At 50.1% G+C, this 13,514-nt stretch overlaps 1 protein-coding gene across 2 annotated transcripts in view; it reads right to left on the reverse strand.

The window, feature by feature from the left end:
• dync1h1 (dynein, cytoplasmic 1, heavy chain 1) overlaps positions 1-13,514 on the reverse strand; it is a 109,998-nt gene that overhangs the window by 27,435 nt on the left and 69,049 nt on the right. For both annotated transcript variants that reach the window (XM_067454810.1, XM_067454809.1), the window contains exons 63-72: positions 13,329-13,489; positions 13,091-13,202; positions 11,116-11,176; positions 10,908-11,031; positions 10,688-10,801; positions 6,458-6,628; positions 5,773-5,990; positions 5,471-5,574; positions 4,225-4,433; positions 4-157 (exon numbers count right to left, since the gene is read on the reverse strand). In XM_067454810.1, coding sequence (XP_067310911.1) covers positions 4-157; positions 4,225-4,433; positions 5,471-5,574; positions 5,773-5,990; positions 6,458-6,628; positions 10,688-10,801; positions 10,908-11,031; positions 11,116-11,176; positions 13,091-13,202; positions 13,329-13,489 — 1,428 coding nt within the window. The remainder of the gene's footprint in view (positions 1-3; positions 158-4,224; positions 4,434-5,470; positions 5,575-5,772; positions 5,991-6,457; positions 6,629-10,687; positions 10,802-10,907; positions 11,032-11,115; positions 11,177-13,090; positions 13,203-13,328; positions 13,490-13,514) is intronic.

Genomic DNA, 13,514 nt, shown 5'->3' on the forward strand with positions numbered 1-13,514 from the left:
TACCTTTGACCAGGTCGTTGATGAGCGTGCGCAGGACGTTGGTCTGCTTCTTCTTGCCCTCACACACATGCACCACATCGGTCAGATCCTGCCGAACATCCTGCAGCATCCGCAGGCCCATCTTCACCTCACGCTCGAAGAAGCGGAACAGAGGATCCTGTGGGAGAGAGAGAGGTCAGCAGGAGCTGTGTGTGAGAGTGTGTGTGAGAGAGTGAGTGAGAGTGAGCGAGCGCGAGCGAGTGCGAGAGTGAGCGAGAGCGTGTGAGTGAGTGTGAGCGTGTCAGAGTGAGTGAGTGTGAGCGAGTGAGTGAGTGAGTGTGTGAGCGAGTGAGTGAGTGAGTGTGAGCGAGTGAGTGTGTGTGTGAGAGAGTGAGCGAGCGCGAGCGAGTGCGAGAGTGAGCGAGAGCGTGTCAGAGTGAGTGAGTGTGAGCAAGTGAGTGAGTGAGCGAGTGAGTGTGAGCGAGTGAGCGAGTGAGTGTGAGCGAGTGAGCGAGTGAGTGAGTGTGAGCGAGTGAGTGTGAGCGAGTGAGCGAGTGAGTGTGAGCGAGTGAGAGTGAGTGTGAGCGAGTGAGTGAGTGAGTGAGAGTGAGTGTGAGCGAGTGAGTGAGTGTGAGCGAGTGAGTGAGTGTGAGCGAGTGAGTGAGTGAGTGAGTGTGAGCGAGTGAGTGAGTGAGTGAGTGAGTGAGTGTGAGCGAGTGAGTGAGTGAGTGTGAGCGAGTGAGTGAGTGAGTGAGTGTGAGCGAGTGAGTGAGTGTGAGCGAGTGAGTGAGCGAGTGAGTGAGTGTGAGCGAGTGAGTGAGTGAGTGTGAGCGAGCGCGAGCGAGTGCGAGAGTGAGCGAGAGCGTGTGAGTGAGTGTGAGCGTGTCAGAGTGAGTGAGTGTGAGCGAGTGAGTGAGTGTGAGCGAGCGCGAGCGAGTGCGAGAGTGAGCGAGAGCGTGTGAGTGAGTGTGAGCGTGTCAGAGTGAGTGAGTGTGAGCGAGTGAGTGAGTGAGTGTGTGAGCGAGTGAGTGAGTGAGTGTGAGCGAGTGAGTGTGTGTGTGAGAGAGTGAGCGAGCGCGAGCGAGTGCGAGAGTGAGCGAGAGCGTGAGTGTGAGCAAGTGAGTGAGTGAGTGTGAGCGAGTGAGCGAGTGTGAGCGAGTGAGAGCGAGTGAGTGTGAGCGAGTGAGTGAGTGTGAGCGAGTGAGTGAGTGAGTGTGAGCGAGTGAGTGAGTGAGTGTGAGCGAGTGAGTGAGTGAGTGAGTGTGAGCGAGTGAGTGAGTGTGAGCGAGTGAGTGAGTGTGAGCGAGTGAGTGAGTGTGAGCAAGTGAGTGAGTGAGTGTGAGCGAGTGAGTTTGTGTGAGAGAGCGAGTGTGAGTGTGTGTTAGAGTGAGCGAGTGAGTGAGCGAGCATGAGTGAGTGAGTGTGAGAGCGTGTGCGTGAGTGAGTGTGTCTGAGTGAGCGTGACCGATCGAGCGTGTGTGAGAGCGTGTGTGAGTGAGAGCGTGTCAGAGTGAGTGAGTGAGTGTGAGCGTGTCAGAGTGAGTGAGTGAGTGTGAGCGTGTCAGAGTGAGTGAGTGAGTGAGTGTGAGCGAGTGAGTGAGTGAGCGAGCGCGAGCGAGTGCGAGAGTGAGCGAGAGCGTGTCAGAGTGAGTGAGTGTGAGCAAGTGAGTGAGTGAGTGTGAGCGAGTGAGTGAGAGTGAGTGTGAGCGAGTGTGAGCGAGTGAGTGTGAGCGAGTGAGTGAGTGTGAGCGAGAGCGAGTGAGTGAGTGTGAGCGAGTGAGTTTGTGTGAGAAAGCGAGTGTGAGTGTGTGTTAGAGTGAGCGAGTGAGTGAGCGAGCATGAGTGAGTGAGTGTGAGAGCGTGTGCGTGAGTGAGCGTGACCGATCGAGCGTGTGTGAGAGCGTGTCAGAGTGAGTGAGTGAGTGAGTGTGAGCGTGTCAGAGTGAGTGAGTGAGTGAGTGTGAGCGTGTCAGAGTGAGTGAGTGTGAGCGTGTCAGAGTGAGCGAGTGAGTGAGTGAGTGAGTGTGAGCGAGTGAGTGAGTGAGTGAGTGTGAGCGAGTGAGTGAGTGAGTGAGCGAGCGAGCGAGTGCGAGAGTGAGCGAGAGCGTGTCAGAGTGAGTGAGTGTGAGCAAGTGAGTGAGTGAGTGTGAGCGAGTGAGTGAGAGTGAGTGTGAGCGAGTGAGTGTGAGCGAGTGAGTGAGTGTGAGCGAGAGCGAGTGAGTGAGTGTGAGCGAGTGAGTTTGTGTGAGAAAGCGAGTGTGAGTGTGTGTTAGAGTGAGCGAGTGAGTGAGCGAGCATGAGTGCGTGAGTGTGAGAGCGTGTGCGTGAGTGAGCGTGACCGATCGAGCGTGTGTGAGAGCGTGTCAGAGTGAGTGAGTGAGTGTGAGCGTGTCAGAGTGAGTGAGTGTGAGCGTGTCAGAGTGAGCGAGTGAGTGAGTGAGAGCGAGTGAGTGAGTGAGCGAGCGCGAGCGAGTGCGAGAGTGAGCGAGAGCGTGTCAGAGTGAGTGAGTGTGAGCAAGTGAGTGAGTGAGTGTGAGCGAGTGAGTGAGAGTGAGTGTGAGCGAGTGTGAGCGAGTGAGTGAGTGTGAGCGAGTGAGTGAGTGTGAGCGAGTGAGTTTGTGTGAGAAAGCGAGTGTGAGTGTGTGTTAGAGTGAGCGAGTGAGTGAGGGAGCATGAGTGAGTGAGTGTGAGAGCGTGTGCGTGAGTGAGCGTGACCGATCGAGCGTGTGTGAGAGCGTGTCAGAGTGAGTGAGTGAGTGTGAGCGTGTCAGAGTGAGTGAGTGAGTGAGTGTGAGCGTGTCAGAGTGAGTGAGTGTGAGCGTGTCAGAGTGAGCGAGTGAGTGAGTGAGTGTGAGCGTGTCAGAGTGAGCGAGTGAGTGAGTGAGTGAGTGTGAGCGAGAGCGAGTGAGTGTGAGCGTGTCAGAGTGAGTGAGTGAGTGAGTGTGAGCGTGTCAGAGTGAGTGAGTGAGTGAGTGAGTGAGTGAGTGAGAGCGAGTGAGTGAGTGAGAGCGAGTGAGTGAGTGAGAGCGAGTGAGTGAGTGAGAGCGAGTGAGTGAGTGAGTGTGAGCGTGTCAGAGTGAGCGAGTGAGTGAGTATGAGCGAGTGAGTGAGTGTGAGCGTGTCAGAGTGAGTGAGTGAGTGAGTGAGTGCATGTCAGAGTGAGTGAGTGTGAGCGTGTCAGAGTGAGCGAGTGAGTGAGTGAGTGAGTGTGAGCGAGCGAGCGAGCGAGTGAGTGAGTGTGAGCGAGTGAGTGTGAGCGAGTGAGTGTGAGCGAGTGAGTGAGTGAGTGAGTGTGAGCGAGTGAGTGAGTGAGTGAGTGACTGTGAGTGAGTGAGTTTGGGTGAGAGAGCGAGTGTGTGTTAGAGTGAGCGAGTGAGTGAGTGAGCGTGAGTGAGTGAGTGAGCGTGAGTGAGTGTGTCCGATCGAGCGTGTCCGATCGAGCGTGTGAGAGCATGTGAGTGAGTGTGAGTGAGTGAGTGAGTGAGTGAGTGTGAGCGTGTCAGAGTGAGTGAGTGAGTGTGAGCGTGTCAGAGTGAGTGAGTGAGTGTGAGCGAGTGAGTGAGTGTGAGCGAGTGAGTGAGTGTGAGCGAGTGAGTGAGTGACTGTGAGTGAGTGAGTTTGTGTGAGAGAGCGAGTGTGAGTGTGTGTTAGAGTGAGCGAGCGAGCGTGAGTGAGTGAGTGAGTGAGTGAGTGAGCGAGCGTGAGTCAGTGAGCGTGTGCGTGAGTGAGTGTGTCTGAGTGAGTGTGTCTGAGTGAGTGTGTCTGAGTGAGTGTGACCGATCGAGCGTGTGCGAGCGAGCGTGTGAGATCATGTGAGTGAGTGTGAGTGAGTGAGTGTGAGCGTGTCAGAGTGAGTGAGTGAGTGTGAGCGTGTCAGAGTGAGTGATTGTGAGTGTGTGAAAGCGTGTGAGTGAGTGAGTGTGTGTGAGAGTGTGAGCGATTGTGTGAGAGTGAGCGAGTGTGTGAGTGTGAGCGAGCGTGTGTGTGTGAGAGAGTGAGTGTGAGTGTGTGAGAGACTGAGAATGTGTGTGTGTGTGAGAGAGAGAGAGTGAGCGAGTGTGTGTGTGTGTGTGAGTGAGTGAGCAAGTGTGTGTGTGTGTGAGTGAGCTAGCATGTGTGAGTGAGTGAGCGTGTGTGTGTGTGAGTGAGTAATGAGCGTGTGTGTGTGTGTGAGAGAGTGAGCGAGTGTGTGTGTGTGTGTGTGCGTGTGCGTGCGTGCGTGCGAGCGAGCGAGCGTGTGAGTACCTTGATGTTGTCGACGGTGCGCTTGAGTGGGCTGACGGCCTCAGGGATCAGCAGCAGCCAGTTGCGTGCGGTGCTCAGTAAGGTCCTCATCCAGGCCGGCTGCGCGTCAGAAGAGGACGTGGAGCGCTGCTTCTTCTCCGTCTCATAGGCCAGATCGTCCTCATCCTCCAACATCTGCATCTTCAGCAGCTTTCCCATCATATCAATGCCTGAGCGGAGGGGGAGGAGTCAGGGGCAGGAGGGACACGCCCACAGAAAGTGAAGGAGGAGATCAAATTAACAGCATGACAAACTAGCATGATCAAGCTCAGTGTTAATCAGGAGCTCGTGTGCTGAGACGGGACTGGAGGAGTTCATTAAAGGCACAGTACGGAATTACTCAGAACAGGGGCGTGGCTTCACTCTAGTGGGCGGAGCTATTATTTTGTTGCAAGCACTTCTGCTTCTTCCGCTCGTGTGTGTGTGTGTGTGTGTGTGTGTGTGTGTGTGTGTGTGTGTGTGTGTGTGTGCGTGTTAGGGCTGTCAAAATTGCTCAATGACATTCGAATATTCCCTCAAAAACCACGAATATTCAAACATCTGGTTGCGCATTTTGTCAATAGGTCACGTCAATAACAGGACAAATTAAAATAGAGACATAACTACTTTTATAGGTAGTCTATTTAAGTTTAAACCTGCAAGACGCGTCAACTTTCAGCAGTGACTCCTGTGACCTATGACCTATGACCCGTCCCCTCAGGCAGGCGAGTGCGCCCATGAGCAAAGCAGACAGCCAGGGTCAGGGTGCCGTTTTTCCCCCAATTTTTTTATTTGAATATTAATTTTCAATCTTCGAAATTTGTTTTTTAAAAACTATTTGAAAATATTTCTGAATTTAGAATATTCATTGACAGCCCTAGTGTGTGTGTGTGTGTGTGTGTGACGCAGCGCTGTTTTATCCTCTCACACACACGTGAGTGTGTTAAAGTGATGTTATAACACTACTCTGAGCCGCTTGTGGACACTGCGGTGAGCGAGATCATATTAGGCGGTAACACACCGCACTGAGCGGTAAATCACCAACAGCAGATTTAAACAATAAGACTAACTGTGCTGAGCTGGAGGACAATCATTAGTTTCTGTCCATCAGTGATCCGAACAGAGTCTAATAAAACACATCAGCTATTAAAGTGGCGATACTGTTGCCATGGTTACTGCACCATAACACCGGATGATGATGTCACGGATAGACGGGTTATAATCGTACCCTGAGTCGTGAGCAGGACCTTCTCCGCGTTACTCGGCAGACCCAGCCATGATGGAGTCTGAGTGTCCGGCAGCATCTCCACCCAGTGGATGAACTCCTCACGCCTGACCACACACACACACACACACACACACACACACACACACACACACACACACACACACACACACACACACACACACACACACACACACACACACACTAAATACTAAATACTAAATAAGAAGAGCATGTTTTGCAGTGTATATTGAGCCCTTCGGCTTCAGTAGAGCTGCGGCTCTGATTGGCTGAGGCTGACTGACCGGATGCCGTCGGGCATCTTGATGTCCTTGTGTCCGTCCACTTTGAGCGCCAGCTTGAACTCGCTGTCGAAGCTGCCGGTGGTGAAGAGCCGCTCCAGGAAGGTGTTGAGCAGCCGCTGGTCGAACTCGTTATCGATGCGGCCGCCGTAGATGGACTGAGCCATCAGAGTCTTCAGAGCCGCCCACGGGATCTTATCTGGAGAGATGTTCTGCCGACCCTGAGAAGAGACGACAGGTGACTGAGAGACTCACACACACACACACACACACAGAAGAGACGACAGGCGACTGAGAGACTCATACACACAGAGGAGAGACGACAGGCGACAGAGACTCTCACACACACACACACAAACACTCAGACAGACAGCTCTCTCACACTGGAAAAAATGCTCTTCTCACTCAGTATTTTTGTCTCATTTCTAGCTAAACAGTAAATAATCTTGTTTTCTGTTTGAATTAAGATTATTTTTCTCACCCCATTGGCAGATTATTTATCTTATTTTAAGCAAAAACTCTCTTCATTTAGAGTTATTTTCCCCAAAACAAGACAATTACTTTTGCTTGTCTAGTAAATACTTCTTGTTTTAAGAATTTTTAGATGTTTGGACTAGAAAATACAAAGTCAAAAATATTAAGTAAGAAAAGCATTTTTTGCAGTGCACTCTCACACACACACACACACCTTCGCCGTGTCGTCCAGCCAGGTGTCGACGGTGTCACAGGCGCTCCGCAGGTCCGACTCCCCAAACTCGTACTTCTTGGACCAGCCGAGCGGAGCGTAGCGGAGACGCTCCTGGATCACCGCGTGGAACCAGGCCAGCAGGAAATACAGGCGCGCTCGTTCGTTAGGAGCCTGGGAGAGAACAACAGCATGAGAAGACACACACACACACACACACACACTGGACACACACACAGCCGAGCTCGTTCATTAGGAGCCTGGGAGAGAACAACAGCATGAGAAGACACACACACACACACACACAGGAGAGCTCGTTCATTAGGAGCCTGGGAGAGAACAACAGCATGAGAAGACACACACACACACACACACACACACAGCCGAGCTCGTTCATTAGGAGCCTGGGAGAGAACAACAGCATGAGAAGACACACACACACACACACACACACACAGGAGAGCTCGTTCATTAGGAGCCTGGGAGAGAACAACAGCATGAGAAGACACACACACACACACACACACACACAGGAGAGCTCGTTCATTAGGAGCCTGGGAGAGAACAACAGCATGAGAAGACACACACACACTGGACACACACAGGAGAGCTCGTTCGTTAGGAGCCTGGGAGAGAACAACAGCATGAGAAGACACACACACACTGGACACACACACACACACACAGGAGAGCTCGTTCGTTAGGAGCCTGGGAGAGAACAACAGCATGAGAAGACACACACACACACTGGACACACACACAGCCGAGCTCGTTCGTTAGGAGCCTGGGAGAGAACAACAGCATGAGAAGACACACACACACTAGACACACACACACACACACACACACACAGGAGAGCTCGTTCGTTAGGAGCCTGGGAGAGAACAACAGCATAAAACACACACACACACTAGACACACACACACACAGGAGAGCTCGTTCGTTAGGAGCCTAGGAGAGAACAACAGCATGAGAAGAGACACACACACACACACACACAGCCGAGCTCGTTCGTTAGGAGCCTGGGAGAGAACAACAGCATGAGAAGACACACACACACACACACACACACACACACACTAGACACACTAGACACACACACAGGAGAGCTCGTTCGTTAGGAGCCTGGGAGAGAACAACAGCATGAGAAGACACACACACACACACACACACACACACAGGAGAGCTCGTTCGTAAGGAGCCTGGGAGAGAACAACAGCATGAGGAGAGACACACACACACACACACACACACACACACACACACACACACACACACAGGAAAGCTCGTTCGTTAGGAGCCTGGGAGAGAACAACAGCATGAGAAGACACACACACACACTAGACACACACACACAGGAGAGCTCGTTCGTTAGGAGCCTGGGAGAGAACAACAGCATGAGAAGACACACACACACACTAGACACACACACACAGGAGAGCTCGTTCGTTAGGAGCCTGGGAGAGAACAACAGCATGAGGAGACACACACACACACACACACACACACAGGAGAGCTCGTTCGTTAGGAGCCTGGGAGAGAACAACAGCATGAGAAGACACACACACACACTAGACACACACACACAGGAGAGCTCGTTCGTTAGGAGCCTGGGAGAGAACAACAGCATGAGAAGACACACACACACACTAGACACACACACACAGGAGAGCTCGTTCGTTAGGAGCCTGGGAGAGAACAACAGCATGAGGAGACACACACACACACACACACACACACACTAGGAGAGCTCATTCGTTAGGAGCCTAGGAGAGAACAACAGCATGAGGAGAGACACACACACACACACTAGACCAGCCTTTCTCAAACTTTTTTCAGTCAGGGCACCTTTCAAAAGTACATAAAATTTCAAGGCACCCCAGTTTAAAATATATTTTAAAAACACTGCATAACCCAAATTTAAATGCAAATGTCCTGTTTATTTAGACCGGACTGTAATGAACAGAGCATAATACTCAATTTCAAAGTAAAAACTGTCCGGTTCTTGTGGGGCTTTTCTTTTTTAAAAACGATCCATGCTGCTGTTGCTTGTTTCTTGCTCTTTGTGATATCAAATGTATTTTCGCGGTTAAATTATAAAACAATGTAGCCAACTGCACAGTCACGCGACCCCGGTGAGGACGTCATGACAGTTACTGATGTGAGACGGATTTTTATGGTTAATTTTATATATATATACGTATATTTATCTAAAATTAATGTACAATTTTATTAATCCGCTCTTATGTTTAACCCTTTCACACGCAAATGTAAAACGTTCAGGCTGACCCCCCAGCGTGTTTTTTTCAAAGGGACCGTTATTAATGTGTCACTTTATGGTTTCCATGGTGACGCGTCATTGCTTGTCATGTGACACACCACAGCAACAACAGAGCTGAATGAATGATGATCTGCTTTTATGTCATTTTTCCTTTTTTTATTCAAAATGTTCACAAATTTGTTAGATAAGGCATGAAATATCTGATATTCCGATTGTCAAATATATACAAGTGGAAGTGTTTTGTTGTTTAAACACCTTTATAACAATCGCGTTAGTTGAGCTGTAACTTTATGCACGATGGCCGCCGTCATCACCGCCGCAGGCACAGTTCAGAAAATCGGATCTGTTGGGTTTACAAGACGTGAATTCATCCACTTCTCCCAAAACACATAAAAGTAAGTGGCAGGTGAACTGGGAGAAGAATAGAGTAAACTTTAAAGTTACTGACACAATGTGTATCTGATATGAATAAAACTAATTATAATGGAAAGGATTATTATTGCCTCTTCATTTTTCATCATTGTGTATTTTACAAACTCTAAATGTATTGTTTTTTTAGTACGTATATGTATGAAACCCAAAATAAACATTATGTGGCTGAAAACACTGAAAAGTTGTGATATATGACAGCTCTGAGCGCACCTGTCTCTGGCTCAGTGCAAGCCAACGCGAAAGCACATTGAATTTACATTTGAATGAACGTGATGCACTGACCGTTCTAATCACATGTGTGAATGTGTGATCGTACGTGCGAAAGGGATACAAAGAAGAATGTATTTATATAAATTCAAATATATTTTATATATGAAATTTCTGAATTTTTTTTTTTTAGCCTACGTAATTTTTTGGCGGCACCCCTGACACAGTCAGGAGGCACCCCAGTGTGCCGCGGCACCCACTTTGAGAAAGGCTGCACTAGACACACACACACACTAGGAGAGCTCATTCGTTAGGAGCCTAGGAGAGAACAACAGCATGAGGAGAGACACACACACACACACACACACACACACACACACACAGGAGAGCTCGTTCGTTAGGAGCCTGGGAGAGAACAACAGCATGAGGAGACACACACACACACACTAGACACACACACACACTAGGAGAGCTCGTTCGTTAGGAGCCTAGGAGAGAACAACAGCATGAGAAGAGACACACACACACACACACACACACACACAGGAGAGCTCATTCGTTAGGAGCCTGGGAGAGAACAACAGCATGAGGAGACACATACACACTAGACACACACACACACACACACACAGGAGAGCTCGTTCGTTAGGAGCCTAGGAGAGAACAACAGCATGAGAAGAGACACACACACACACACACACACACACACACACACACACAGGAGAGCTCGTTTGTTAGGAGCCTGGGAGAGAACAACAGCATGAGGAGACACACACACACACACACACAGGAGAGCTCGTTTGTTAGGAGCCTAGGAGAGAACAACAGCATGAGAAGAGACACACACACACACACACACACACACACACACACACACACACACACACACACACAGGAGAGCTCGTTCGTTAGGAGCCTGGGAGAGAACAACAGCATGAGAAGACACACACACACACACACACACAGGAGAGCTCGTTCGTTAGGAGCCTGGGAGAGAACAACAGCATGAGAAGAGACACACACACACACACACACAGGAGAGCTCGTTCGTTAGGAGCCTGGGAGAGAACAACAGCATGAGAAGACACACACACACACACTGGACACACACACAGGCGAGTTTGTTTGTTAGGAGCCTAGGAGAGAACAACAGCATGAGGAGCCGTAAACACTGCCAAATCAGCACTTGAACATCAGCGCACATCCTAATATGAAGCGTGACCCACGCAATCACTCACTCTCCTATGATGGACAATAAGTGTGCTCAAATGAAGCCGGTTTGACCCTTTCGGACCAGACCCGCCAGACCTCACCTTACACATGCGGGCCACAGGGATGTTGCTGAAGGTGCGCAGCATGTTGGCCTTCATACCCGGAGGCGGCTCGAACACGAAGATGCGTCCGGCCCGCAACAGGTTCACAGGGACCTGAGGGAGAACAGGTCAGGTGACATTCATGACACAGAGGCGGAGCACAGGAAGTGATGAGAGCATCAGGTGACACATTCATGACACAGGAAGTGACGAGCCTGACCTTCGGGTTGATCTCCATGGTGAGGAAGAGGCGGAAGCTGGCATGCGGCTGCATGGAGTGGAGCTTCTTCTCCAGCTGCATCAGCCAACCAGGAGCCAGATGCACGTTCTCCAGCATCACCCACCTCAAACACACACACACACACACACGTGAGAGCGGGCCGTGACCCAATGGAGTGTGTGAAACGGATGCTCTCGCTCTCTCTCACCTGCCGGACTTCACCGCTGTGTTGATGTCGCGGTCCGCTTTATTGAAGCCTTCAGCAGAACCTGAAGACAGACAAACGCCAGTTCTGGTTTTATGTGCAAACACTGTACAATATAAAGTTATGCTAGTGACAATATTAACAGACACAATAGATAAATATAGGCAAGGCAAGTTTATTTATATAGCACATTTCATACACAAGTCCCTCCTCAAGTCCCCCCTCAAGTCCCCCCTCAAGTCCCTCCTCAAGTCCCCCCTCAAGTACCTCCTCAAGTACCCCTTCAAGTCCCTCCTCAAGTCCCCCTTCAAGTCCCTCCTAGAGTCCCTCCTCAAGTCCCTCCTCAAGTCTCTCCTCAAGTCTCTCCTCAAGTCTCTCCTCAAGTCTCTCCTCAAGTCTCTCCTCAAGTCTCTCCTCAAGTCTCTCCTCAAGTCTCTCCTCAAGTCTCTCCTCAAGTCTCTCCTCAAGTCTCTCCTCAAGTCCCTCCTCAAGTCTCTCCTCAAGTTTCTCCTCAAGTCTCTCCTCAAGTCTCTCCTCAAGTCTCTCCTCAAGTCCCCTCTCAAATTTCTCCTTAAGTCCCTCCTCGAGTCTCTCTTCAAGTCCCTCCTTAAGTCTCTCCTCAAGTTTCTCCTCAAGTCCCTCCCAAGTCCCTCCCAAGTCTCTCCTCAAGTCCCCTCTCAAATTTCTCCTTAAGTCCCTCCTCGAGTCTCTCTTCAAGTCCCTCCTTAAGTCCCTCCTCAAGTCTCTCTTCAAGTGCCCCCTCAAGTCTCTCCTCAAGTTTCTCCTTAAGTCTCTCTTCAAGTCCATCCTCAAGTACCCCTTCAAGTCCCTCCTGAAGTCCCTCCCCAAGTCTCTCTTCAAGTCTCTCTTCAAGTCCCTCCCCAAGTCTCTCTTCAAGTCCCTCCCCAAGTCCCTCCTCAAGTCCCTCCCCAAGTCTCTCTTCAAGTCCCTCCCCAAGTCCCTCCTCAAGTCCCTCCCCAAGTCTCTCTTCAAGTCCCTCCCCAAGTACCCCCTCAAGTCTCTCTTCAAGTCCCTCCTCAAGTCCCTCCCCAAGTCTCTCTTCAAGTCCCTCCCCAAGTCCCTCCTCAAGTCCCTCCCCAAGTCCCTCCTCAAGTCCCTCCCCAAGTCTCTCTTCAAATCCCTCCCCAAGTACCCCCTCAAGTCGCTCTTCAAGTCCCCCTTCAAGTCTCTCCTCAAATCTCGCCAAATCTCAGGTCAGTTGTCCAAGTCAACTTGTGACTTAAGTGTAACTTGAGTCCATGTCTCAGACTCGAGTTTCCATCTCTGGTGTCAAAGTTAATAGCGTTTTTGGATATTTCATTACATTTTTTGACCACAAAGTGGCATTGAGGAAAGTTTGCTCCAAAACTTTTTGAGTACTGTCAGGGTTTGGTGCTGAAGAAGGCAAGTTTTTTTTTCAGTAATGATACGCCAAGGCGTTCCTATACCATAGGATTTTTTTGACTAAAATCAAAATGGCCGATGCCTAAAATGGCTGATAATGAGAAAATTAGGTATCGTATGACTCTGCGTGATGCACCAGATCTACATTTTTGGCGAAAGCATTCAGAATTTATAAGTAAAAATTTCAATATTTAATATCTCCTGACCACTCTGTGGCACTGTGCCAAAACAGTAACCAAGTGTGCAGGTAACCTCAGGTCAAATGTCAATATTTCATATCTCCTGACTCTGTTTCTAGCCCTTATGGTTCAAAAGTTATGAGCACAACTGTAAGTCAAACTTTGGACAGGTGGTGGCGCTAGAGGGATGGAGTTGGAGACAGTTCAGACTGTCCTCTATCAGTGTGCCAAACTTTAGAGCTCTAACATACGGTTCTATGGGCTGCCATTGACTCAAGAGCAGAAGAAGAACGAACACGCCTTCAGTGTTCAGCCACTAATGTATAAATGTTGGAATGAATTAATGCAGTTAACGAATAGAACTCAGAAGTGTGAGGCGTTTCTGGCCGGCGCACCGATGGAGATGGAGGTGATGTGTTTGTTCTGCTCGGCGGCGAGATCCCGCACCAGACCGCTGGCATCATACCCGGGCACGGAGCACATCAGCACCGGCGTCCCCGGCTTCACCTGCACACACAATTATACAGTTTTCAAGATCCATCCACGTCATTACTGCAATGTGGATGCTTCTAATTGGTTCTAAAAACATGCAATGAAAGCAACATAGACAGACAGGAGCACACGCAGCTTTACCTCATTGTCCACGATGTTTGCCAGGTCCAGCGGCTGATCGATGATGGCCATGAAGTTCTCTCCCATGACTTTAGACACAAAGATGTGGGCCATGGCCAGCAGCCGGTCAGGTCTGAACGCCTGGATCAGGAGCAGCTGGTGGACGGCCTGCCCAATCAGAGCTGAGGACACACACACACACACACA

Source organism: Pseudorasbora parva, chromosome 10 (assembly GCF_024679245.1).
Source record: "Pseudorasbora parva isolate DD20220531a chromosome 10, ASM2467924v1, whole genome shotgun sequence".
NCBI lineage: Eukaryota > Metazoa > Chordata > Actinopteri > Cypriniformes > Gobionidae > Pseudorasbora > Pseudorasbora parva.